This window comes from Erithacus rubecula (assembly GCF_903797595.1).
Source record: "Erithacus rubecula genome assembly, chromosome: 2".
Lineage (NCBI taxonomy): Eukaryota > Metazoa > Chordata > Aves > Passeriformes > Muscicapidae > Erithacus > Erithacus rubecula.
In genome coordinates this window covers 104813827-104838681 of record NC_136685.1, presented here as the reverse complement: position 1 = coordinate 104838681, position 24855 = coordinate 104813827, and the positions used below count along the sequence as shown (strand labels likewise).

Sequence of the window (24855 nt, the reverse complement as noted above, 5' to 3'; positions counted from 1 at the left end):
AAGGGACAAGTGAGGGCTGTTTTTATAGTTAAAAGAATGAAGTGCAAAGAAGAGCGCTCACATAAGTTGTCTTTTCTGCTGTCTGCTGTGCCTCTCTTGTTTTCTGTCCCAAGACTTTCCCTGGAGGACTGGGAGGCTCCTGAGAGCAGGCTGGGCAGACCCTAGGAAAATCAAATAGCTGCATATCCAGCATACCTGCCAAAATAAGGGGATGAAGTTTAGATCAAGCATCTGTTTGAGAAGTTCTCTTAGCTGCACTTTTATATCTCTCCCAAACTACTGCACTGCTGGTTGTTATCCTAGACCTCTACAGAGGGCACTGAACTGCAGGAGAAGCTTCTTTTGGAAGCTTGACCCTACTTTGAACCCTGATGTCTTTTAGCAGGTGTTGAGTGAGCAGGGGTTTGTTTACATCCTCATGCTGAGTAGCTGGCAAGCTCCCAGGGACACAGGAGCATTTCCACATCCAGAGCAACATACTGGTCATGCTGGCTGCTAGAGGGGCTGGGAAAGCAGGATCTTGTCAAGTCACCTGTGTCTTATTAGGCAGTGACAGAAGAATTTCTGTGGCAAAAGCAGCCTGTGCTTTTTCCAGCCCTAGAAACTGCATGGGAACAGTTTTCCATGGGGCTGTCACCTGTGTCTGCCCTAGCACTGTCACAGGCTCCACAAGAGAAATGTGCCTGGTTCTCTGGACTGCTCAAACAGGACTAAGAAGAGCCTTGTGATAACACAGTTTTGTGATAACAGTAAGTCTTCAAACAGAGGAGCCTCTAAGAGGCATTCACAAGATTCAGTTTGTCCTATCAACCACTTCAGCTGGCTGCAATTCCTGCTTCATGGCTAATGTGTGATCACCATCTCCCAGGGATGGGGATATTCCAGATCTCCTAAGCTACAAAAGAAAATATTTTGATTGATGAATATTGACAAGATTTAAAAACCATAGAGAAGAAGATTCACTTAATTACCCCTGGAAATTCTGTGAATTTTCAATAGATTGCTTGCCAGAAGTGTGTCACTTGCCTGAAGACTGCTTTCAGGAAAAAGATCTGGAATAACAGAAATGACTTCTGTTGTATTTAGAGATGACAAAACATTGACTAGAAAAGAGCCTTGATACTTGTGGACAAAGCAGCAGTTACATTTTTATGTGGTTTTCTCTGAACCAGAGACATTCAGGTATTTGATCAATTGTAATAGATCTTGAAAGGTAGGGCATCATGTAGCTGGAGTTAATAAGAAAATCATTGTGAAATGCACAGAACTTGCCACTTCATTTGTGGGGGGGTTTTTTTCCCTTCCTTTTTCCTCCCTTGTAACTATTTTGGAACAATCAGGTGGAGTCAGGGATGCAGAAAAAGATCAAGCTGCATGAACACTTCCTCTGTTTCATATAATGAAGCTGATCACAGTCAGGAAATTCAACAGAATCTCTCAACATATTCCTCTTCTAGGAGGAAATTACTTCTCCTTCTTATCAAATTTTAATGAAAAAATGCCAAGTTTGGTTGGCTTCACTTGGTTCCCAATGTGATGGCTCTTTTTTGATCTCTGCATGAATTCCACCACCCTGAAGGTTTTATGGGACAGCAGTTCAAGGCATTCTGTGGAACCATTTGCTAAGAAACTGCTTCACATTTTTCTACATGTGTGTACAAATACAGAGAGAGGCACAGAGAGACATTTCCAGACTTAGCAGTGCCTTTCCAGACTCTTGGAAGTTTTTAATTCAGGTGCATTTCTAGTTAGATCAAAGCCTGTATAATCCCTGCAAGTGTGCAGCTACACATTTCTAATTTTGAGGTATAGAGAATGTCCCTGTCTAAGAATACATTGGACATTTTTGTATTTCTCCTCCACACTCATTCTTGTATTTTTCAGGCCTTTTTTTGTGTTCTAGTGCACAATAAAAACATTAAAATTGATCTGCTGTTTACTTGGGTGGCACCAAACTTTAGCTGGCCACTTCTGGGTGCTTTGGGAGTCAAGTCAAAAATATATAAAGTGTGAGGGGAAAAAATGCAGAGTGAGGCAGGGAAAGTGCAGAGTGTGAGGGGAAGAGGAAAAATTGAGAGGGGAAAGGGGGGTCTGAGAGAGAGTGGAGGATGAAGAAGCTCTTGCCCTCTTCAGCAGGACGTGTCTCAGTGGCACTGAGTGAGTTGTGCTGAGCATTCACCAGCCAGGTACCTCAGGAAAAAAGAAGCTTTTTTATGTTTGTGCTGCTTTTAAGTGTTTTAGTGAAGCACTACTGAGTGACCCCATAGGGAGGGAAATTGTAATTAATCAGATAAATTAGAGAAGAGGTGTTTGAAGGAGAAGAAAAATAAATTTCTTGTGCTGGCAAAATCCAAACCCTGCAGAGAGAAGGGTCTTGCTGAGGGCTGTGGCTAACATGGTTTCTGCTGTAGTTACACAGATGTGAGCTCCATCCCAAAAAAAGACATCAGATCAAATTTAACATGGCAGTGGTGAGTGAAAAAGACAAGCCAATTAACTCTATAACTTGAAGTAAAACCCACTAGATATTTTTGGAAGTTTCATCAAAATTTTAGGGCTTAGATAATTTTAATGCAAAAAGCCAAAAAAAGAAAAATGTGAATCTGTGTCTTTGCATTATGTGTCTTTTGTCTCTCTAACTTTTTATACCTAAACATACCATTAAATCTTTCTGTTATATATCCAAAGATAAAAGGTGACAACTGTAATCAAAACAACTGATCATATTGTTGTTTTTTGCCAGTGTCTGTGTAAAGGTTTAATATGTTTAAGGAAACAGAGAACAAATCTTGCCACTTAATTGAGACTATTTCTTTTTTTTTTTTTTTTTTTTTGGATGATTGTCCACCAAGGATTATCCTCTCTGCAGTTGGCTCAGAATATTATTGACACTGGTCGCAAACAATCTATTCTTTAATATCCAGGGCACAAAGGCCTTTTGACATCTGCCATCTCCATTCTGCAGATAAACTCTCACTGGTGCAATATTGGCTGTAATTGAACTTGCAAATTGCTTCGCTTTCTGAAATGCTGACTGCTTAATTGTGATAGGGGAAATCACATCTAGGGCTGTGAGCTCAGACAAGTGTGTAACTCAGAAGCTGTCTAATTATACATGTGAATAATGCTCACTTTATGTTATGTGATTTATGTTAATACCAGCAGCAGAGGACCATCTCCATCTGAGAAACAAGGCCCCTGTTTGTCAGGTGCACTCTGAGATTGAACACAAAGATCACTTTGAGAACCTTGAAAACTGGATGTGCATGAATCAACCTGTCTGTGTAACAAAATGCAAGTGCCAGCTATCCCATTCAGATCTGAACTGTTTTTTCCTCTGTTATTTCACTTGGTGTGGATACAAAACACATTCTCTACCTATATCCCAGTAAACTTCATGCAATCTTCTCTTAGGTGGATTTTAGGTCAAGCAAACTCCATAATAGCAACTGGTACTGTTGGCATTCTCTAGTAGATTCAGGCAGTGGAAAGCTGGTTCCTATACCTTCAGTTTCATGAAAAACCTCAGTGGTAGGGTTTTTTTCCTGATTTTCACCTTCTTAAATTGTTTCTTGTGGAAAGTACATGGGCCTCTATCTGTGGATGATTATTACTCTATAACAAAGCAGCTGTGGATCCTGACAGGATTGCACTCAGATAAAAAATAGTGGATGGACTTGCTGGTTTTCTTTCCAACCATCTTACAATTGTTTTCATAAGAATGAATGGCAATTGCATTGCTCTGTGTTGTCACTGCATTTCTTCTCTTATGAATAAGTTCATTTAATGCTACCAGTCTTGGGTTGTTATGAAAATGAAGATGTGCACTTCAGACTGTTACAGCTTTTCCTCTCTGAGCAAGAGCCAAATCAGGTCCAAGCACAGATTTTAAGTAAATGCTTTACATATGATACTTGCATCATGTGGTTACAAGCTTTAAAGAAGAAAAAAAAAAAAGACCCAACAAAAATGATAGGGTTGTCTGCCGCTTTTTAACATTCTAGAAAAATATGTGTAAGTTTATATGTTTTAGTATAAAAAGGGTCCGGAAAGGAGAGAGTAGCAAAGTTAGGAGTATAACCGAAGTCTGCAATTTTTCAATGCTGTCAACAAGAAAATGAGAAACAGACTGTGCAGAATATTTTGGGTTGGGCACAAGAGGTAAGAAATTCTCATTGCTGGGAGTCACAATAATCTCTGTAGTTCAGAGATACAGAAGATATGTTTTACTGTAGGCAGGCACTGAAATAACTATAGACGTGGTTGAGTAAACAGGTGAAATTTAGACAAAATAGCAAAAAATACCAGGCAAAGAAAAACGTCTCAAATTTGTTCAATTAACCAGTAATCTTCAATAATAGATTAGTGGATTTCTTTTTAGTCTAAATGTGCAAATTGACACCCTAAAGTCCATTTTATGCAGCAGGCTTGACAGCAAAAGTCCTCCTGTTGCAGTAAGAACAGCTCCACTGAGATGAATGGGGAGATTTAAGCTGAAGATAGGACTCAGCTTTCTAATTTGACAGCAGCATATGAAGTGATCATTTATGCTGGCACTCCAGTGAGATATGAATTAGAAGACAAATATAAAAATCACAAAGCAAAGCTTAGTTCCCCCTTGAAAGATAGTTCATACACACACTGAACCCAACTCAAAAGAGGTCAGAGTTACCTGTGTCTGTGCCTCTATGCAGGTTTTTGGTTTCCTCTGGAAAGTGTGCTTTGTTTTGTCTCCCAATGACCCCTTTCCTTGATAGGCTTCGATCTCTTTTCACTGTAACTCTGATTCCCCCATGCACTTGATTTTCTGTAGATGCTGATTATGGAGTGATTTATCTTTGTTACAGCAAAAGGAATGTGTGTTACTGGCAACTTGTATGGCTGAAAATGAGGTAGTAGGAACAAAGAATATTTGGATAAGTAGGTGAAAGCCAGGCTGATTGGTTATATGGTCTTTCACACCTGTGCCTGTGTGTAAGTGTATACTGAATTTATCTGCATGTCACAGTCTCTGTAGTTGAAATTAACTGGTGCTTTCCCTGGCTCTGTGTTTCTCTCAGGACAGATATCCGTGGATGGATTTATGCGGTATCTGAGTGGAGAAGAGAACGGCGTCGTTCCCCCTGAGAAACTGGATCTAAATGAAGATATGTCTCAACCACTGTCACACTATTTCATCAACTCCTCACACAACACCTACCTCACAGGTACAGCAGTGCTGGACACATCTAATTTCTTCCCTTACAGAAATTCTGAGTGTATTTTCAGTGGTTACATAAAATACACTAAGGATATCAGCATTAAACAGACAATGGAGTTCAATCTTCAGGGAAGCAAGGGTGGCACTTGATTTTTGTTGCAGCTGCAACACAAGTGCATCAAATATATTTTTATTAACAGGTGAGCAGCAGTTGCATTGTTCAGATAAGGCCTGGTCAGAAACCCTGTGAAGTCCCTGGAAAGTTTCTCTCCAATAGGATTTCAGATTAAGGCCTGTGTTTAGGGATGAGAATGAACATTGTACTTTTTATGACACTAAAGATAGCAAGACAGGCGTGCAAAGCAGAATATGGGAAACATCTCTGCAGCTCATAAATTTGCCCCTAAACATTAAATCTGGCAGTTTGTTGTGCTCCATGAAATTTGCTTTGATTCAGAGATTAGGGACGTTCCAACATGGCACATAACTTTCTGACAGCCCATAAATGCAAGGAGTGGAGATCTGCTCCCTGACAATGTCTAACATCTGAGCTGAAATTTTTAGGTGCTGTCATGTTTTTACAAAGGCTGAGCACCCAGAAGCTCCTGTTAATTAGAGCTACAGTCTGAACTGTATTGTTTGCACAGCAAAGCCAACACGAAAAGCTAAGGCAGTTTAGGAATTCAACTTTTGGCATTCATTTGCTGGTCCAAGGTTCTCTTAACTTGTGAGAAAATAATTGTAAATTTACAATTTCAGTTTGGTTTACGCTGGAACAAATGTTTGGGGCAAGCAGATGTGCACAAGGGCTTTTCTCCTGTTTGATTTGATGTTTGCTTTGTCCCGTCATGTTTGCTAATGACTTAGCATTATGTTTAATTTTAAAAAAGGATGCTGCACTGAGTGCTAAAAATGTGGTTTATGCATAAAGTAGGCTTTTTAATGCTAATAATAGACTGACCTTAACTGACCAACGCCTTCAGAATGCCAGTATGCCAAAACGTAAACAACTCCAGGCAGTGGTAATGCCCACTTTAAACAGACCTCACGGGAGTTATTTTCATCTGCTTTATGTTTGTTACAGCTCTTTCTCCAGCACCTTCTCCAGCTTTCATGGAGTGTATGAACTGTCATTGTTTCCATTAGACACCATTTTTCAAGGGTTTATATCTCAGCTGTAAAATGTGTTTTGTGCTAGAACTTGTCACATAAGTATTTGTTTTGACAGCGATTTTCTTTCTCTGAATTAAAAGAAAGGAAAATCAGCGTGGCCGCTTTTAAGTTATGATTCCAATATGCAGAAATTTATGTTCTTTGGTGGAGCAAAGACATGGCCAACACAAAAGCAATTTTTAACTATGATGTTTTGCAGACCTCTTACCTCCATTATGGACTTTGGCTTAAGCACCAACTAATCCTCAGTGACAAAACAAATGCTGCAGCTTTATACAGATATTCTGGAAGAAAACAGTAAAGCTGTACTACTAAAGTGAGAAGCACAGGCCCAGGGGAGGTTTAAAAACAATGCAATCTGAAGAGATAAAAGACTGCTCTCCCCTCTACCAGCAGGAATTTATAGCCAGATCCACACCACAGATTTTTATCTGGGCTGGTCAGGACAGAGATGTGTTCCAAAGGTTTAGAGGTACAAGAGCCAAAGCCCAAAGAATTAAGGATGGGAATTCATGATTAGTCCAACCTATTCTAATTTTTAACTGCACTACAAGTGACCTCATATGTTTAATTATTTACCTTGACACTTGCTAAATTTGCTTTGACTTGTGTATGTAAGTCTGCAGATCATCCCAGACTGCATCTACATGTTTCTGTGCCTGCATTTCCAAGTAACTTCAGAGGCTATATTTGGAAACATGATCTTCAATCTTAATTTGACAAAATATTCCTAGCTTAGTAAACTAGGGGGTGTAAATCAGGATAAACTCCGGGGATAGTGCAAGATAAGTTTGAAACTCTTTCAAATTCCTTTTCAGAGTGCATGTTTTCACATTTACAGGCACAAACCTCAAGCCCTTCCCTTTTGGTGGGTTCATTATGTTCAGTGAATATGTGGCAGCTGGCCGACAGTGGGATTAATGATTTGATTTTTATCTGTGCATTACAAAAACTGACAGCCCTGGATTTTGCTCTGTGCCTACATCAGATATAGCAATCACATTCCCATTTGCTTGCTTCCAACAAGGAAGTAAAATTAATGGTGGCAGGCTGTTCCTCTTTTCCCAAAAGAGTTTGAAGGATCTGCTCAAGGGCTCATGGCTTTGGAAGGGAAGCCTTGGAAGCACCTTTGCCCTAATTGAGGCCATGAAACAGCAACTAGTCATGTGATAATTATCAGGACAATAAGAAAACCATTCAGTCTGGCATTACTTTATGATTACTGAGCTTAATGCCATACCAATTATCTCTCCCTTTGTTCGTTTTTTTAACCCAGAAAAAGCATGCACAAAGAAACAACAGTATAACATAAAAAGCACCATGTGCACACTCTGAATTTATTTTTAATTATGCTGATCATTTTCCTAGCCTTTAGTAGAAACCCTTGGCAGTACATCAAGTCCTGATTATTTATTTAGAAGTGTTACTGCTTTCTTTTTTCTTAGGAAAATATAATTTTTAAGAACAAAGGTAAAAATCCATGAAGAAAGAAGTGATTTGCAGTGAACCTAGGCTAACTTAAAGAAATGTCATCTTTGAGAAACTTTTTTTTACTGTCTCATCTCTTTTTCTCACTGGTATCATATTTATTTCTTTATTCCTTTGAACCCTTAAAGTGCAACCCTGCTTTTTCCTGAAGTCTCACCTCAGGTTTCTTCTTGGGCACAGTGGGGAGTGACCTTGCAACATTGCTTTCAGCAGCACCCATAGTCAGAGACAAATGCTGATATATCATACTCAGCCTTGCATGTTTTGAGGGCTGGGCTATTTGCTGTTGTTTATGGGAAATGCAAATACTAAAATGACACTCCTTTAACATATGTCTTGGCTAAAAGGAACAATAATCTCAGCAATAGGTTGCTGAGATATCAGCTGAACACATGTAGCCAATGTGGAACTATCCTATTCACCCTCAGCATCTGCTTCCCTCCTTACAATCTGGTATTTCAGTTGTTTCTAGAAAAATCTCTCATGAGGGACAGTTCTCTGTTGCTGCCTGTGACCTCTCATCTGCCATCCTCCAGCTTTTCTGTTCTCAGTGATTCTTCATCCTCACTGTTGCTGCTTATTATCTGCATTCAGCACTTCCTTGAAACCTTCTTCACCTTCAAAGTCTCCGGGACAGTTTCTAAGCTGACAGCACCATATGGAAGGGATGGAAAGCTGGGTGACACCTTCCTGCTGATGATCACACATCCTGCTTTGGTCCAGTGTGAAGTGTTAAAAACAACAGGCAAGGCTGAGAGCCTGATTCTGACTGACATACAGGCAGGAGTAGAATATGGCACAGTGTGGGGTCTGATCTGCTTGTCCTGTGCTTGGTGAAATAGCTCAGGAGGAAGATAAGTTCAGATAAATGTGCTGTGTCTAAAAAATCCTGAGCTGCCAGCATTTTGTGAGGCTGCTGGAGTGAGGAGTCAAGCTCCCAGAAGTGTGGGGCTCTGAGTTTGCACCTTGCAAATCCCAATTTGTGATCCAGGGCATTTGTTGCTTCCCCAGGACTTGCCTGGGGAAAGAAGATCTAGCAACTGGTGTTTGTGCACAGCAAAGGGGGGATACAGGCACCTCATGCTCAGAGAAGGAGTTGGGATTCCAAATAGCTGGATCCAAATTCCCCCAGTTTGGGGAGGAAAGAGATCTTAAATAGATAGCAACCACATTTTAGCTCCATGTATTGCAACTGACTTCCACTTGGAAAAAGGGCTGGATGAACCCAACAAGGATGCACTTCCTGAGAAATTAGCACCTTAAAGTTATAAAGTGTGGAATTGCTCTGTATGGGGACATGGGTCATATCCTCAGCTTAGATCAATCAGCACCAGCTCATTCTGCATAGTATTCTGCCAGGTATCATTTAGCCAATTACATTTTTCAGAAAAGTGAATTTTTGTCAAAATCCATTTCCCTTTAGCCCACATAGCGTGATGGGATGCAAATGTTATGTATGGTATTACTGTAGACACTGCTTGTATTGTGAAAGGAAATACATAATGCTTTCAATTTCCAGTATTAAAAAAAAAAAATTGATCTGTACTCAGGCTATTAAAAATATACTGGTGCATATTTTTAATAAAAAAATAAAGTGTTCCCTTTAGTGTCTGTATTATCACATTTTAGAATGCAAAAGAGGTGTTTTAAAATAAATGCAAGTAGGAACTCACACAATAGACATTTCTAAATAATGTATGAAAAACCCCCACGTTTGAGGAAACATTCCTCATATTCTGTATTTCAGAAAAACAAGCTGTTGGGACTATTAAAATGTGTGCTAGCATTTTGCACTCTGCCTGGGGGTCTTTCTGAAGGTTGTGTGGTTTGGAGGTTGAATATCCTCTTATCCTTTGCAGGAATCCTTCCAAAACGTCTGAGCCTTATTAATAAGGTAGTGTGGGAAGTGTCATATAGCAAGTGATGCATGTCATGATTTACTTAAGCACTTCTGAAGGTGAAGGATCTTGGAGCCCAAACCACTTAGCAATGATAACCACCAGGAGTCTCTTGGGAAATAGAGTTTGTTAATCATAGAATGGTTTGTTAATCCAAACTCAAAATGCTCCAAGGGAAAAGAAAGACAACATTAGAACAGTTTTCTAAGTGAAAGTGGGTTTTTTAGGCAGCAGAGTTCAGTGGATCCCTATGAGAGCCAAGATTTCATAAGCAGATGCTTAGGGATAAGTACATGGAAATGAGTTGTTATTCCCTGATCCATGCTTGTGCCTGTTTGCATCCTGCAAAGAAAAAGAACCACTACTTAACCCAGGCACTGGAATTGCACCAAAAAAGGCTTTTGTATGAGGAAAGATAATCTGCCATAATCAAAGGTGAAACAGGAGAAAGATAAATTTTTAAAAAAGAGACACACGTTGTCATTTTGCTGAGTCCATTTGGATTTTCAGAGCTTTCCAGCACTGACCAATTTCTTCTGTTATTAACAGCTATTTCTCACTGGTTCCAGCAGGAGCTGAGAATTCTTATGGATTTCAACAGGACTAATGTTAATACCTTGTGGAGTATTTATGATTGCTCCACCTCATGTATCAGACAGAAACAGTAAACAGGGATTTTCAAATAAAAAGGGGTTCTGTTGCATTTTTTAGTACAAGATAAAAACAGAACAAAAGCAGACAATGCTGTTTTGTGAAGCAAATCCCAAAATGTGTATTTCCCAGTATAAAACCTAAACACAGAATCAGAGAGACAATAAAATGAGAATTAATCTGGATTATAGTATGTGCCAGTCTAGATGAAATATTTGTATTTACCCAGTTAGCAAAGAATCTTCATTGTAAATTAATTCACTGTCTCCTTAAAAAAATTGATTTCCTTCTAGAAATCCATGTAGATCTTCTCAGCAAGTCTGCTAGAAAGCAGAACACTGCATCCATTTTCTTCACATCTAAAAGAAGCACAAAGCCATTCTTCCATTACTGTTATCTCTCTGCTGCAAGAAATTTGTATCTGAACGACTGGAATCAAACCTGTTGCAGTAGATTAAGTCAACCTGGCTGGATATCCTTCTCTGAATCCAGCTGGACTTCTTTGTTGGGTTGGGTTGGGAATTTTTTTGTGTTTCTTTTTTTAATACTTCCCAGGTTTGGAAAAAAAATGAGTTTTCCTTCTTAATTTTTAGATTTATATTTTCTCATTATTGAAAAAGGACAGTTTAACTGAATTTCTCCCTACATGATACAGTATCACATCAGGAAATTTAACTGACCAACTCATTGCAGTGGTTAGCATATTAGATATTGATTTGAGACCTAATGATGGTGCCATTAGTGACTGCAGGGGGTTTATTCCATCTTGTACTAAACTGCATTGCATGTTGTGACAAAATATGGTCTTGGTCTCCTGAGTTGTCTCAGAATTTCACATTGCTTATCAAGGGAGAACAAAATCTCATAGAGCTAAGCTTTTTATTGTCATTATTTTATTTCATGTATTTGATGCTGCCCATCAGAAGCTTTTGAGCTGGCTTCAGCTGGGTTATTTCTCTGTTTGACTGCGGGCAGGATCCAAACCATGACATTGACTGTGCCAAAGTAATTTCCGTTGCCTCCTTACACTTTTTGCATTCCTTGGAGTGTTACTGCTCTCAGCCAAGGGTAAAAGCTGCTGTTAACTCTGATTATTGTTACATCAGTTGTGTGTATTCCTGAGGCCCAGAATGACTTTCCTTTCCTGTGTTGTGTCCCAGCTGGACAGCTGGCTGGCAACTCCTCGGTGGAGATGTACCGGCAGGTGCTGCTGTCGGGCTGCCGCTGCGTGGAGCTGGACTGCTGGAAGGGACGCACGGCCGAGGAGGAGCCGGTCATCACGCACGGCTTCACCATGACAACTGAGATCTCCTTCAAGGTGCAGTGCTGGGGATGCTGGGGAGGCTTCTGCTGCTGCAAAACCATCACACGTGCGTCTCTGCCAGGCTGGGAGGTGCTGGGAGAGGAAATGGCAGTGCTGGAAGAGAAGGGCTGCAGCGTTTGGACCTTGCATGGGGAGAGTTTCCTGGTGGTCATGGCAGTGTGAGGAACAGGGATTATGTGGTGTGATAGCAGTGCCATCTGGGGACTGGGCTCTGTGCCCAGGTCTATGCTCCTGTGCACGTCCCTGCAGCAAATCTCACAGGGAGAGAGCCAGGCAAGGCCACAGGCAGGACTGAAGGACCAGGCACAGCCACCACAGCTGGTTCTGCACAGAGACAAATGGGAGTGTGAAGGCAATGGGAGGAACAACTGCTGGGGTTCCAGCATTTGGACAGCATAACCAGCACATCAGTTCACTCCTTTTCTCCTCTCTGCCTGGTCACTGGGAGTGGGAGACAAAAGTCCTGATCTGAGACAGGAAGTAGCAGCTAGATCTCAACCATTTGCAAGCCTTTAAATTCCTGTAGCAGAAAGTAGGCTGCTCGTGGCCAGATGGGCAGGCTCCTTGCACAGGACTCAGACATTTGGCATTATATTTTCATAATAAGTGTGTGTACAATGTTATCTCTGATATATGAGATCAGACCCAAAGCACTGGAGGGTGAAAAAGAAAAATTAGTATCTTTGGAGACTGTGGAGGGATATTTGTGCTATTCAAACTGTAAACATGTCATCTTTATTATTGAATTTTATCTTCCCTTTCCTTTTCTACAGTATGAGGTAGAGACCATACTTTTAGCAATAACCTTAAATTGTTATTTTCTTGTTCTTAGAGATGTTTTTGATCCCAGGTGTTAGAAGAGCAAAACAGAAGTGTTTTCCTGTAGTATTTGGATTGGTAGTCAGCACAGCTTATAATGATACCTCAGGAAATCATTTTTGGAGTGTGAAGAAATAATTCTTCTTCATCTGAGACACTAACTCACCGTGGAAATACATTTCTAGCCTTAGCTGTGTGCAAGAATATGTGGGAAAATGTTCATTACTGACTTTGGTTATGTTCCAGGGATTACATGTGGCTTCTGTGCCAGCTACAGCTTTGAGACTTTTCACCCATACCTGAACCCTGTTGTTGGGTGGGTTTTTTTGTCTTCCACTGCCTTTCTTTAGGGAAAAAAAGCAAACAGTTCTGCCACAGAGAGAACACCAAGTTTCACTTGTACCAGAACACTTCTTCTTTTTCCCAGTTTGCTTTCTCTATTTTTTCCCTGATTGAGTTAATCACAGAAATACATAAAACAACCTTCTTGCACGTTTGCTATTAACTTTTCAGTTATGTTTATGGGAAGGCAATTTTGTTTATAGGCGTGGGGTTTGATTGCTGAAGTCCTTTAATTAAGGAAGATGGCTCTCGACTGCTTTGGTCATGAGCAGGAATTTAAAACAAAGTTAATCTGATTTTTAAAAGGATCATTAGCAGGAACAAGGATTATCCCTGGATATTTAGATGTTCAATCCTTGGCATTGTGATGTTGAAGGAGAGAAGTTGGAAGGTATTAAAACCTACTCAGGAGTATTTCAGGGCAGGTGTTTTTTTTAATCTGCACAGAAAAATGTGAAAAACATCTCGATTTCTTTTCAACACTCAAAGTGTGCTGCTTGGCTGGGGAGGAGCAAAATGGCAGTGAAATAATGTGTCAGAAGTGTGAGAATCAATCCAGGTCTGGAATGCTGAATCATTTACCAGTGACCACAGCACAAGGATTCTGCTCAGTCTGCTGGCTTGCACAGCCTCAGGCAGAGTTCCTGAAGTGCAGAGGCTGCAGCACTGTACACTCCCCATCCTTATGTCCCTGGGCTTTTCCCTTGCTTCATAACTCAGAAATCCATAAGTTTTTTCTCATCTGAGGACTCTGAGCTGCTGCCAGGGTGGGATCCATTAGGGAGCAGCCATGGATGTTCATGCCATAACCAGGGAGCTCTGTGTGTGTAACCATGTTTACACCTTGGGGAGCTGCTTCAGGTGAGTCATTCTGCACCTGGAGCCAAGTATGGAACCTGCCAGTCATTTCTCTGACTGTGGAACATCTGCCTTCCCTGAACCAGTGTCTGAGCTTTTCATCCTCACATCTCATCAGTGCAATCTTAATTTTACTCTGCCAGGTTATTTTTCCCAGTTATGCAGGATTCCATCCCCTCGTGCAGCAGGTGGGTAGTTGAAAAGAAGTGAGCCAGAAGAATGTAGCAGAAGCTCAGCTCTTCTTTTAGGAAGTGGATTTCTTATTGTTATGCTTCTCAGTTGAGCCTCTAAAAGTACAGAAAATGAACAAGAGGAATCCCCAGAGAAAGCCTGTTTAAAATAAATACATTTTTCAGGTTTTAGTCATCCTTATGATTTGCCATGACAGAGTCTTATGGGTTCTTAGAAACTCCAGAGTTAGCCAGCATGTGAAAAGTCTTCAGTGTTTTATATGTTCTTCTGGAAGAGAGATTTGTTCCAAGAGGGAAACGTTTCATAATTTGTAACAATGAGTGCATTTATTGTGCACCTCACTAAAATCATCATTATCAAATGACTTTTCTACTGGATTTAGGGTTTCCATTTTAGAGCTGACAAGAAACTTTACAGAAGTTTCCTTTTCTAAGGCCTCCAATAATTACCACAGAACCAACTGTTCTAATTAAGTAAATATTTCTTTTCTCCTTTCTTTTGCCTTAAAGGGATTTCTGTCATCAAAAAAAAAAAAAAAAAACAAAAACAAAAAAAACCAAAACAAAACAAAAAAAAATAACTAAATGTGAGTCAGAGTAACTAAAGATTTTATGGATACGTGCTTGTGCTGATGATGTTTAGGAGTTCTGCCTTTGTCAGAGCATGTTTATTATAGCACCTGAAAGCCACAGCTGCAGGCATGGAACAACTCCACACCAAAACCAAGCTTTACATTTAAACTATTGGTTTTGGCAGGCATAAGTCATTTTTTGAGAAATGTGATGCTTGAGACTCATCAGTTGTTTTGGGGATTTGATTATAGTTCAGATTGAAAAATCTGGTTGTGGCAACAGCACATCCAGAGCTTTTTGGGATGTTTAGGAAAGAAGGTCTATCTCAGGGAATGATTTCAGAGCTTGTCAGGTGTTTTCTGTCTTCAAAGGCTAAAACTCTGCTTCTTTAGACTTAAATTTGTAACTGTGTTTATTTTGATCCTTTAGGAAGTAATAGAAGCTATTGCTGAATGTGCATTTAAGACATCGCCCTTTCCAATCCTCCTTTCCTTTGAAAATCATGTGGATTCGTAAGTAATTACCACATTTTTCTTGTCTGATGTTTCATTTTTTATAAGGGCTAGGCATGGAATTGTGTGTGCACTTGTGACACAAACAACAGCTCTTACCCAAAAATTAATTTAGGCCTGTTCTTGAAAAGCTTCCTGAATCAGAACGTTCTGTATCAGAGAGGAAGTTAGATTGTGAGAGGGATTTTGTTAACTTTTCTCTCTCTGTATGTCCTGCTGGAATGTAGCAATATTCCAAAGAAAACCAGGCACTATTTCACCTGCTTGTGACTCTATTTGTGCTATGAACATATTCAGAATTTGGTCTCTTCTCTCATGTTAGAGGCAGAGGCCAGAACCATGGACTACTGGGACTGTAAAATAGGTGGTGTGGATGGCCAGGAACTGTTCATTTCTGCCCCAAAAAATAACAGTTTGCTTGAGTTTATTTCATTTTCTTTTTTTTAGTTACAAGAAAAGGACAATTTTTCTGTGCAAGAAAAGGAAAAATAAATCACAACATGTCTATCTTTGTCCCAGTGATCTATTTTATTTTTATAATTCTGATTTTTTTTACATTAACTTTGATTTTGAATGCAGAGACCACACGGTTCAAAGACATTGACACATAACATGTGCCTTAATTTGAATTGCCTTTTCCCCTTCTGAGTTTTTTTTTTGCTGTGAAAATATTTCCAACATTTCTGGAGGCAGTTTGGACTTAGAAACTAATTTTTGTGTTTTGTTTTGTTTTTGTTGTTTTGGGGTTTTTTTCTATGTAAAATAAAAATAGTATTGGGGGCAGCTATGAATGTTTTAATACAAATCAGAAATGATGTTGGCACTTTTGTTTCTGAAAGAGGAAAATGTGAGGGCTAGTTGCTTTTCCATTTTTTAGTGAGAACATTCTTGCCATAAGGGAAGGAATTGGTAGAAGAAGCTATGTAAGAATTTTTTTAAGAACAGATGTTCTTAAAGATTGATTTAAGAATCAGCAATACTGATCAAAAATTATGTAGATAGAAGAATTTAAAATGTGAGCACTGATCTCCACTGCCTGTATACCTCAGAGTATAAATTTACCTCTTGTGGGCAAATATGTGTTTGCTCTGCCACATGGTTATAATTCAAATATAACTGCCTCTTAAGTCCTGCTTAGTAATTCCTGTCTTCCTCTCAAAGACCACACAGTGTTTAATTTCCTTTTCTAATGGCCCCTTCATTTCTTTTCAGTGTACATTGTGTCCCTTTGGACTTGTACTCACCTACTCCTGTAGGTTTGAACTCACAGTGTTCAAATGCAACCTCTGGCCTTCAGGAAAGATCTCAACCATCACTTTTCAATATATTGTATTTTATACTCATTCTTCTGGATTTATTATAGCATACATTCATTCTTGTACTATAAGGCAAAGAAAAAATAACAGCTAAATTATTTTAACCACAAGGGTTACATTTTTCTTCCTTTAAAGTCACCACAACTTAAATCTTCAGTTCCAGGGTGATCTCTTCTATTTTAGGAAGGTAAAGAAGTAAAAAGATTTATGAAATAAACTCCTGTCAGATGTAATTTATATACAAAAGAGGCTTTAAAATTCTAAGATGAAACGGTGTCAGAATTAAAGGTGACGTGGCACTGCAGGAATGTGAAAGAAAGGGACCAGAGTTCCTGCTGCATTACTCTTATTTACAGTTTGCCCCATGCCCCTTTCTCCCCAGAAACCTCCAGCCATGGAATAAGGAATTAGCCTTATGTCTATTCCCTGATATCCTTTTCCATACATTGCTAAGACACAGGGTTTTAGCTAAGCAAGTTTGCAAAGCCATGACCAAATGTTTTCTCTTTCTGAAGCTTTCCTGCTAGTGATTATTTTCTGCTCTAGTAAATTATTAAATTCAGTGTGTGTGTTTTCTGATTTTTCTTTGGCTGAAAAGAATTTCTAGTTATGTTACTAACTTCTACAATTACCTCTTAATTCTTTCACTAGTGGCTGGAGAAATCTGCAATTAGTCATGGCAATCACAGAAAAGTTCACCTAATTTCATGGAATGCTCCTTTTGTCTTTTCATTTCTTTGGAATGTTGTTTTTCTCCAGATCTTAAAGCTGGACTTTGCCCTAAATGTTTCCAAAAAGTGCCAATGTTTTTTAGAATTGCTGTCAAGCAAATCCTGTTTCATCAGTTCCTACTTTTAGGGAAACAAGTAATTTTTTTGCTTTTAAAGTTGTGAGAGTCATTTGTGAAATTCTGGTCCCCTAGAAATTTTGGCATTGGCTTAAACAAAAATATGGTTTTAGCCTGTGTTCATGGCTTTTAAACAGACTGCAATTATCAGAGGTAAATAAGTTTCACATCACCACCATAAATATGACAGTGTTAATCACCACTGGACTTAAAATGCAGTTTTTCTTCCTTCTGGTTTATGTTCATGGGAGTATTTTTGACACTTCTTGTCAACCTATGGGAAAAACCACTTTTTAGCACATTTTGTAAATCATCTCATTTACTTTCCTTTGATGTGTTTCCTAGAAGGGCTCCTCTCCAGTATTTTCATAGCACATGAAGGATTTTTATTTTCTTTACTATAACTTCATTATTAGTGTATTTTTTCTTCCCTCTTTATATGCAATAAAAAGTTAAGAAAAAGAGGCAAGCATGTAACTTTTAGATGACATAAAACATTATGTATGCCATCATTTCTAGTGAAGTCCAAATATGCCCATTGAAAAAAGACCACTACACCAAGCTGTGGTTCTGTAAAAAAAGCAGAGAAATTCCCTGAAAATGTTGAAAAGACCTCAAGAAGACCTTGACGTTTGAAATGGGGCTTGCAAACTGATAAGCAATCTGCAAATCTGAGAGCAGACACTCTATAATTAGAAATGCACTGATGACATAGCAAAAAGGTTAAGTGGTCCTTGAGCAGTATCCATATAAGATTGCTTCCAAGATTAAATTTAATTACACTTATTCATACTGCTGGTTTCTGGCTGGAATTGTTGCTTCAAATATTAGCAGGATTTTTATCACTTTTTCATCCCACACTTTGAATTATTTTAGACTCTTCTGGGAAGCATCTGTGCCTTTGTCTTATGCAGAGGAAGTTTCTCTGCAGAAGTGATAAAAATGTAATGTTAGGAGCAGTAGTTGTGCCAAGGAGCCTCTGTGGTTGACCTTCATAATAGGCATGATACAAACACAGTAAAACAAAGTGCAGGCAATGCAATAATGATAATGAAAACATTTCTTAATATTCTTTATTTCCATATCTCCAGGTGTCATGTTCCTACTTTATGTCCTCTTGCCCTGACACATTTTGAGGGCACTTAAAATGAGTCTGAGTGCTGCCTCTCAATGTCTGCACAGTGAAAAATCATAAAGCAGATAAAGTTAGCTCTTTTCAGACAATCAATTTTCACTACAATGCATGAATGCTGAGAGAATTTCCAGTAACAGACGTGGACCAAGAAATATCTGGGTTTTGACTTCATAACAAAATTGGGGGAACACATTGATTTAGAAAATTTGGTGTTTCTGTTGCTCTGATTCATAGTTTTCAAAGAATGGAAAATAAATGAAACTGGTATTCCAACTTCTTAAAATACTTAAGTAGGGATATGTAATCTGCTATTCCTAATGATCTCTTTCTTGCAGCAATACATACAAAGATGTGTGTTAGGGAGAGAGGGAACACCAAGTTCTACCACACAGTTAAATGCTGGTACTCCTAAATTTTATTTATTCCATCTTAGAAGCTTTTAAAAATATCTGTACACATAGTCCAGTTCAAAAGACAAGTCATTTTGTAATGTCAAGATTTTCCTCATTTGGCCTTGTTTACTACCTGAAGGGGTTTTTTGTGGCATTAAAATCCATTAGTTTTTCACATTATTTCCCTACTTTCTGCCTCTGGGATGCAGTGACATTGGAATTTATATGCTGAACCAACATAATACTGCATTACATTTTTCTTGTTTGCAAAAATGAAAGTTCTCACTGTGCTCTCTTTGAGGTAAACATGTAATTAAACACAGAAGATCAGAAGAATTTGTTCTAGCTGTGGTAGGGGCTGGGAATTTATTACATTTAACTCTTGCTTTTTATTTTTTTTAATTCCTGTGAAGAGTTCTTTTAGGAGGTGTGCCCATTTAAGGATGATGATGATGATGATGTCACATCTAATTACTACAGTTTCAATAAATGCACTCTTTTGATTCAAGGAGTTGTCCTTTGAACTTTCTGGATCCTGAGTATGAATCTGTTAAAATCATACCCTGGTGGAGATGACTGAAATAAAACTCACTCTAATGACCCCTGGATTATGGCACATGCACACTCTGCTGGAGTGATGCCTTTATTTCCCTTGGTAGCTGAGTGTTGGAAATATCCAACACAATGTCCCCTGATCTGTTCTTCCATCACCTTCTCCCACATGGCTTCTTCGTTCTGCTGCCTTGCTTGTCTTCAGCTTTATTTTCCATCCTCAGCTAAAAGTGCCTTTTAGCTTCTGAGCAGAATTGGCTGCATGCAAAACACAGCATTAATGGAACACTGTTGGGACTTAAAGTGCATGCAGCTCTTGCTTTGGGGAATAATTTAAAGCCTCCTCACAGTATTTTTTGTCAGTGACTGAGCTAATGACTGCTTCACCCCCTATCTGCTTCCAGGAGCTGCCAGGATGCTGATCCCAGGGAAATCACATTTTCTGATTGAAATGCCATTTGGCCACCCAGCCTTTTTCTCAGCTCTGGCTTGGCCATGCTGACCCTGGGAGTTGGTAACCACTGACCAGCTGGGCACAGCCAGGGTTGAACTCCTGGTTTGCAAGAGAAAAATGAGCATTTTCTTTTCTTTTTTTTTCCTCTCTATACCCAGCTCTATTTTGTCATGAAAAGTAGCTCCATGGTAACATAACAGCTTATAGCTTATCCCTGTCTCTTGCATGATATGCAGATCCTAATTAACAGGAGCTGGGGAAGTTATATTAAGCCATGTAAACCTGTCCTTTAATCGAGACTTCCCAACAGTGTGTCAAAAAAGGAAACTTTGAAAGATGCCTCAGCTCAGATGCTACGCATTTTAAACAGGCACATGTAACAAAAATCCTCCGTTTTCTAAAATTAGAGAGTGACTGTGGTGCTGAGCTGCATTTTGAGATGATTGGAGTAATGTTTCTGAGCCATACAACCTATCTTCAGTCCTAAAACATCTACCACTGATATGCAGGAATTGTTTCATCTTTTGGCTGCACTTTGGGAAAATTGGTTATAAGTAGAGTTTGCTGAGGTTCACTTTGCTTATAGAGGATGTGAAAACTGCTGCAGTGCAAGAACAATGCCAGGCATATGTATAAAGTAACATGAGGGGGAAAATATTTAAATTTTGAATAAAAGTGTTGTTTGAAAGAGGCAAATTCATGTTATGGTTGTTTCACTGTTATTCCATTGACTTATGCCTTTACTTTGTGTATGTTCCCTTTGATAAATTCCAGCAGAGGAGTTGAAATAATTGCATGATATATGTAGGTCTCACTGAAAATTCACAGCTGTTGGATCAGGAAATTATATCTAGTTTAGGACTATTAGGTAATCCATTAATGCTGCTTTCACTCTGGAGCATTAGTAGGACTCATTTCATTCTTTCTTTTCTTCCCTTCAGCCCTAAACAACAGGCAAAAATGGCAGAGTACTGCAGATTAATATTTGGAGATGCACTGCTTATGGACCCATTGGAAAAATACCCGGTAACGTGCCTTGGTGTTTATCACATCACAAATGTCTGTGTGAAGTCTTAGTTAAGTGTCTCATTCTTCATATAATGCCTTTCAGTCTTGAGAAGGGAGTTAAGCAACATGAGCTGTTGGTGACTTAAGCATCATTTCTGATGCAGAGATTGCCCTGATGCAGTGAATTGTGATCTTTTAAATGCAATTGATCCTCATAGCTGCCATTTAAAAATGTAGACTCTCATATCTGAGCTAATACTGATTTTGGTTATTACTGCAGACATTTCATAAAGCATTTTTCTTCTTAAGTGCCCTCAGTAGCCCTGTTTCATTTAATGTTGACATTGCCTCTTGTGCAAAATCCATTTCATTTTAACAGGGTTTACAGAGGTTACAGAACTGTCCTGTACCATGTGGTCCCTAAGAAACTGCCATAAGCTTGTTTCTTCTTCTGCTGTTCTAACAAATCTCTCCTCTTTCTAGCTGGAAGCTGGGGTTCCTCTCCCAAGCCCTATGGATTTAATGTACAAAATCCTGGTGAAGAATAAGAAGAAGTCTCATAAGTCAGCAGATGGGAGTGCAAAGAAGAAGCTGTCAGAGCAAGCTTCCAACACTTGCAGTGATACATCCAGTATGTTTGAACCTTCCTCCCCTGGAGCAGGTAGGACTTGAATCTATGGATATTCTTCTCCCTCAAGCACAAATTCTTAATTACAGGTCCAGTCCCATCCATTTGCAGTGCTCTAGCAAGGTAAAGGTGCACCAGAGTGAGTTGCTGAGCAGGAAACAGCACTGAAGTGTTGTTGATCCTGGAGTCTGTTCTGTGGGGGCTCCAGCCAAGGAATTTTCATGGAATGACCCAGGGTTCACTGATGTGTGCTAACATTTCTCTGCACTGCTTATTAAGGACAGGGAGCTGCCAACTCCTCCACCCTTGGCTGCCTTTCCTGTGTGCCCAAGCCCAAAATCAAATATAAATGTTTTCTTTTCCTTGTTGCCTCTGGCCTGTGCCTGCCATTGTTTGGTGCCCTTTCAGACAGAGCCCATTGCCCAGGAGAGCTGCAGAGCATCTGCAGTGCCCCAGGGTTTAAGATAAAGGGATGAGATCCCTGTTCCTCAGGCAGGGAAGGCTCAACCTTGTCCTGCATTATGCTCTTGTCCTGCATTAGTTGGGCACATGTCATGGACCTCTATTTAAAGTGCTATAAGGTGTTCTTCTGTTCCAGACCTGGAAACAGACAAAAACTAATCAAGTCTCTGTATCCTGATTTCCAGCCCAGTGTCGGTTCCCTGCACTGGAATTTCTTCTCCTGTCAATACTGAAATTTTGCGTTCTTGTAAACACAGACATTTATGCTCTCCAGCAGTAGAAAACTTACAGAGTAAATGGAAAGCTCTGCTGAAATATAAGTTCATTGTCATTTGCCATTTAAAAACTTTTTCCCATTGTTTGTAGCTTTTTCAAAACTCTGATTAACTGAGGTGAAAATTTTCATGCTGGCAGTTTGCCCTAAGCTGAATTAACAAGAAAGAAATCCTGCTTCATTTGTGGATAACATTGTTTATCCTATTAGCAACAAAGAAAGAGTTTTCAACTGTGGTTTTTAAGAAACTATGAAAAGGGCATGCTTTGGAGTGTGCTTTGAATTTCAAAAGAAGATTCATCCTGGTGTCAGGGATGACTTAAAACTATTTTCTTGACTTGCTTTAGACGAGTCCCAAGCAGGAGAAAAATAAGTGTGTGTTCCAGCTGGCTCCTTTCCAGCATTTGAAATCAATCCTGCATTTCTAACTCTCCATTTATGTTATCAGCGCATGGTGAGGACAGTGGCAAAGAACACAGCTTTGTCTTCTGAGGGGCTGGGCTGCATAGGGGGCAACAGCTTTGTCTTTCAGGAGCCTCTCTAGGAGCTTTTCTAGGAAGAGACCCAGTGAATAAAGTTGATGATGATGATGTGAGGCAGAAGGGTCAGTCCCATAATAAGGTGTATAATTTTACAAATTAACTGTGACTATTTTGCCTGTATTACCTCTGTAACAGCCTCTGGTGATGAAGATGAGCACTTACAAATTAGAAAATGCTGGAACTGAGACTGCAAAATTGCTGTGGTCACTTGGTTCATCCATGACTGCCAAAACACATTGCTTGTAGTTCTTATGTCAGCCTCTGTTTCTCCTTTAGGATTTGTGCCTCTTTCTGAGAATGCAATTAGTCAATATTTTTCCTCTCTCTGTCATTCAATACTTGATCTTACATAGAGCATCCTTAGTGAGTTTCTGTGGGGGTATCCAGGCTGCCTGTGAGCTCCTGACAAACAGCAGTGAATTTATCTGAATGATACCTGTGGGAAGTGCAATAATATTAAACCAATTTTATCTAAGGACAGACAAATCTGACAGAACTTAAGAACACTTTAGGGATGACTGATGAGGAACACCCAGAATGTCATTTTTCTAGAGCACTTTGAATTTTTAAGTATTCAGAGCTCTAGAGATTACAGCTACAGCTTAGAGCTATGAAAATGCAGCATTTCTGTAAAACAAGTGCCAGTTTTTCTGTCTGTGGACAGTTAAAAAAATTATTCAACATTTTATAAGAACATTGTGGTAGTGAAGAGTTTCCACATGGCAGAACCCAAGAGTCACTATGATACTCTTCTTCTCACATCTCCATATTTACAGTGTGTCATCCTGGAGCTCTGCAAGCCTTGTGCTCATCTTCATCCAATACCAATTTCTTTCTGGAGTAATGCAATTAATGAGAAGCCTGATTCTTAACATTTCTCAACATTAAGTGTTTCAGTACTCCAACCTTGATATGATTTTTACATTTAGCAATTTGGATATATTATTCAAAGTACTCTATTGGGTTGTTTAGCTCCTGTCAGAATTGCTGCTGATCTCCAGGAGGATGTTGTGCTGATTTAGCCTTCTGGAGATTCTAAATGGGGTTTTTCCCAGCAGTGCAAAAAAAGTGGCAATGCATACTAGAGTTGATACCAAGATTCACTGTGTCTTACACTGCTTGAGGTCCCAAGTAAAATTCACATTTTTGGTGTGTTAAAAGTGTATGAAAGAGTAGCAGTAATTAAAGAAAGGATTCTGAGCTTTGTAGGATGCCTTGCAGGATGCCCATAAATCTGATCTAGCCAGTGACTTCAACATGTCAGTGGAAAAAACTTCTTCTGAAAGAAGAGCAAAGTTGAAAAGCAGAAGAATTTCAGAGATAACCCTTGTGAGATAGATTGCAACTGTGGTAAAAAAGCATCTTAGACCTGGCTGCTCTTGCACAATGAACAGAAATAAGCAAGCAAGATTTCCAAAGAAGTTCTGTCACAGTGCAGAAGGAGCAGTGGCAGTTCTGCAGGGACGTGCATTTTACCAAAAGCAGGCCCATTCTGAAAGGAGCTAAAACTTGCTAATGGAGCAGGATTTAAATATTGTTAAATAAGCCAATTGTTAGTTCTTCACTGATAGGATGATGGTTTTTTCAGAGCAGTGGGTGCTGCAAGGAAGGAGTTATGGAAGACAGAGAGAGAGGGCAGAATTGTCTCCATGGTTTCATGATGCCTAAATGGAAAACTGTCTAAAACCTTTTAGGCTCAATGTATGCAACTGCTGCTAATGCCAGCTGAGACCATGGCCCATTGTTACAAAGCAAAATGGTTTATCAAACTGAACAAAGTTTATTTTTCCCTTTTTAAAAATCAGCAAGTGCTGATATACAGTTGAAGAAACCCAAAAATCGATTGCCCCCTGGGATCCTGGTGACTGCCTAAATATTGTAGAGTTAACAAGCAGCACCAGCAAGCACCACATTCATAATTCATCCTGACTGCTGTTTTGAGAGGGTCTGAGAAAACAGATTACCAGATTCCTCTGAATTTCAAGCACTGTCTAACCTTTGGTTTTATTAGGCTCTCAGTATCTGTCAGGATGATGAGAATGGATGATGTTTAGCCCATTGCTTCCTCGACCCAGGGATTTGGCTTGTCATTCCCAGCTCTCCTGTTCATCCTCCAGTCAGTATTACTGTGTTGAGCCCCTCTACCTATCAGCTGGTGTTCAGCCTCCTTTGTACACTTGTTATTTTTCCTAAGGAGCACTTTTAAATCTCCTCCA

The 24855-nt window shown here is 39.5% G+C and overlaps 1 protein-coding gene across 4 annotated transcripts in view; it reads left to right on the top strand.

Moving 5' to 3' along the window:
• PLCB1 (phospholipase C beta 1) overlaps positions 1-24855 on the top strand; it is a 363698-nt gene that overhangs the window by 254815 nt on the left and 84028 nt on the right. For all 4 annotated transcript variants that reach the window (XM_079298548.1, XM_079298545.1, XM_079298546.1 and 1 more), the window contains exons 10-14: positions 5061-5207; positions 11571-11728; positions 14947-15029; positions 20667-20751; positions 21217-21394. In XM_079298548.1, coding sequence (XP_079154674.1) covers positions 5061-5207; positions 11571-11728; positions 14947-15029; positions 20667-20751; positions 21217-21394 — 651 coding nt within the window. The remainder of the gene's footprint in view (positions 1-5060; positions 5208-11570; positions 11729-14946; positions 15030-20666; positions 20752-21216; positions 21395-24855) is intronic.